Consider the following 1,303-nt stretch of genomic DNA (forward strand, 5'->3'; position numbering starts at 1 on the left):
GATCCGACGCTCCTACACAGAGAACAAGCCAAAACGCCAACAGTCGACACTGGAATCAGCAGCAGCAGCAGAGAAGCTCGATAATGGAGTAGTTTGAAGTAACCGAAGGGATTTCGGTGGCCTACTCACCTCGACAACCGCCCTGGGAGCAGCACCACGTCGAGGATGGTAAGGGACAGCAGTCGCCCGGCCTCCTCGCAGCGTCACAATGTTGAAAGCACCCTCGATCCGCTCCGCGGCGCGTCGTCGACGAAGCTTGAGCTTCTCCCTTGAGCTCCTCCACCACCTCTACTCAGCCAAGGGGGAAGAGGAAGAAGCACAGCAGAGGAGGAAGAAGCCCTCACCCCTCTCTCCTCCCTGCTCTTAAGGTAAGGGGAAAAGTGGTGACAAGACTAGAGAGGAAAAAGTCAAACAGCACCATACCTGTCAAAGTGTACCGGTACAGCTCACTGAAAATCTGCTATTTCGCAGATCTTCAAGATACACGCTGCTCTCAAGTTCCCACAAGGCCCGTTTGGCGTCCACTTCACGCCAACGCGACCCGGACTTGTCCCGACACTCTCCAGAGCTGTCGACAAGCCTCAGCTAAAATTCCCAGTCTCTACACTTCAACTGCTGCAATAAAAACTGCAGGAGAAGGTCCAACTGCAGCAATTGGAATTACGTCCAAATTGGCCGCAGTTCCAACTACAGCAGTTGGAGAGAGTACCTTTAAACAAAAGGTAAGATTACCTCCTTAATTATTTTTTAAACAAAAAAATTTTTTTTTTTAGTTGGGGGCAATATCACCATCATAATATATAAAATGAAAAAATTTTAAAAATTATTTCTCAACTGCATGTAACCAAACAAACTATTTGTAGTTGCAACGCTTTTTACTATATCCAACCAAACAGGATGCATGTAGTTGCAATTGTTGCATTTTCAACTACACTGCATTTATAATTACATCTAACCAAACAGTCTCTAAATTTTTAATAGCTAAGTTAACTTTAAGTTGTTGGATTCTAATATGACTTGATCAATAAAATCCAGCCGGTTTGATTAAAACCGGACCGATTTGAATGGTTCAAGGCGACTCTTCAATTTGTCTAGTTCGAAGGGTTGAACTGAACCGTTTAATAGATTGGATCACGGTTGGACCGATCGAACAAGCCGGTTCGACCTAGTTTTTAAATCATTGTAAAAAACAAGGCTACTTACCAATGCGAACGCCCCCGCGGCGACGGCGCCGAGCTCGCCGAGAAGCTCCAGGTGCTTGTGGTGCTTCTCCTCCTTCTCATAGTCTTTCTCCTCAGACATA

At 46.0% G+C, this 1,303-nt stretch overlaps 1 protein-coding gene across 1 annotated transcript in view; it reads right to left on the reverse strand.

The window, feature by feature from the left end:
* LOC109725821 (abscisic stress-ripening protein 1-like) overlaps positions 1-1,303 on the reverse strand; it is a 6,784-nt gene extending 5,481 nt beyond the window's left edge. Inside the window, exon 1 of the mRNA XM_020255195.1 lies at positions 1,204-1,303. Within this exon, the coding sequence (XP_020110784.1) occupies positions 1,204-1,302 (99 nt within the window). The 5' untranslated portion in view covers position 1,303. The remainder of the gene's footprint in view (positions 1-1,203) is intronic.

Source organism: Ananas comosus, linkage group 20 (assembly GCF_001540865.1).
Source record: "Ananas comosus cultivar F153 linkage group 20, ASM154086v1, whole genome shotgun sequence".
Taxonomy (NCBI): domain Eukaryota; kingdom Viridiplantae; phylum Streptophyta; class Magnoliopsida; order Poales; family Bromeliaceae; genus Ananas; species Ananas comosus.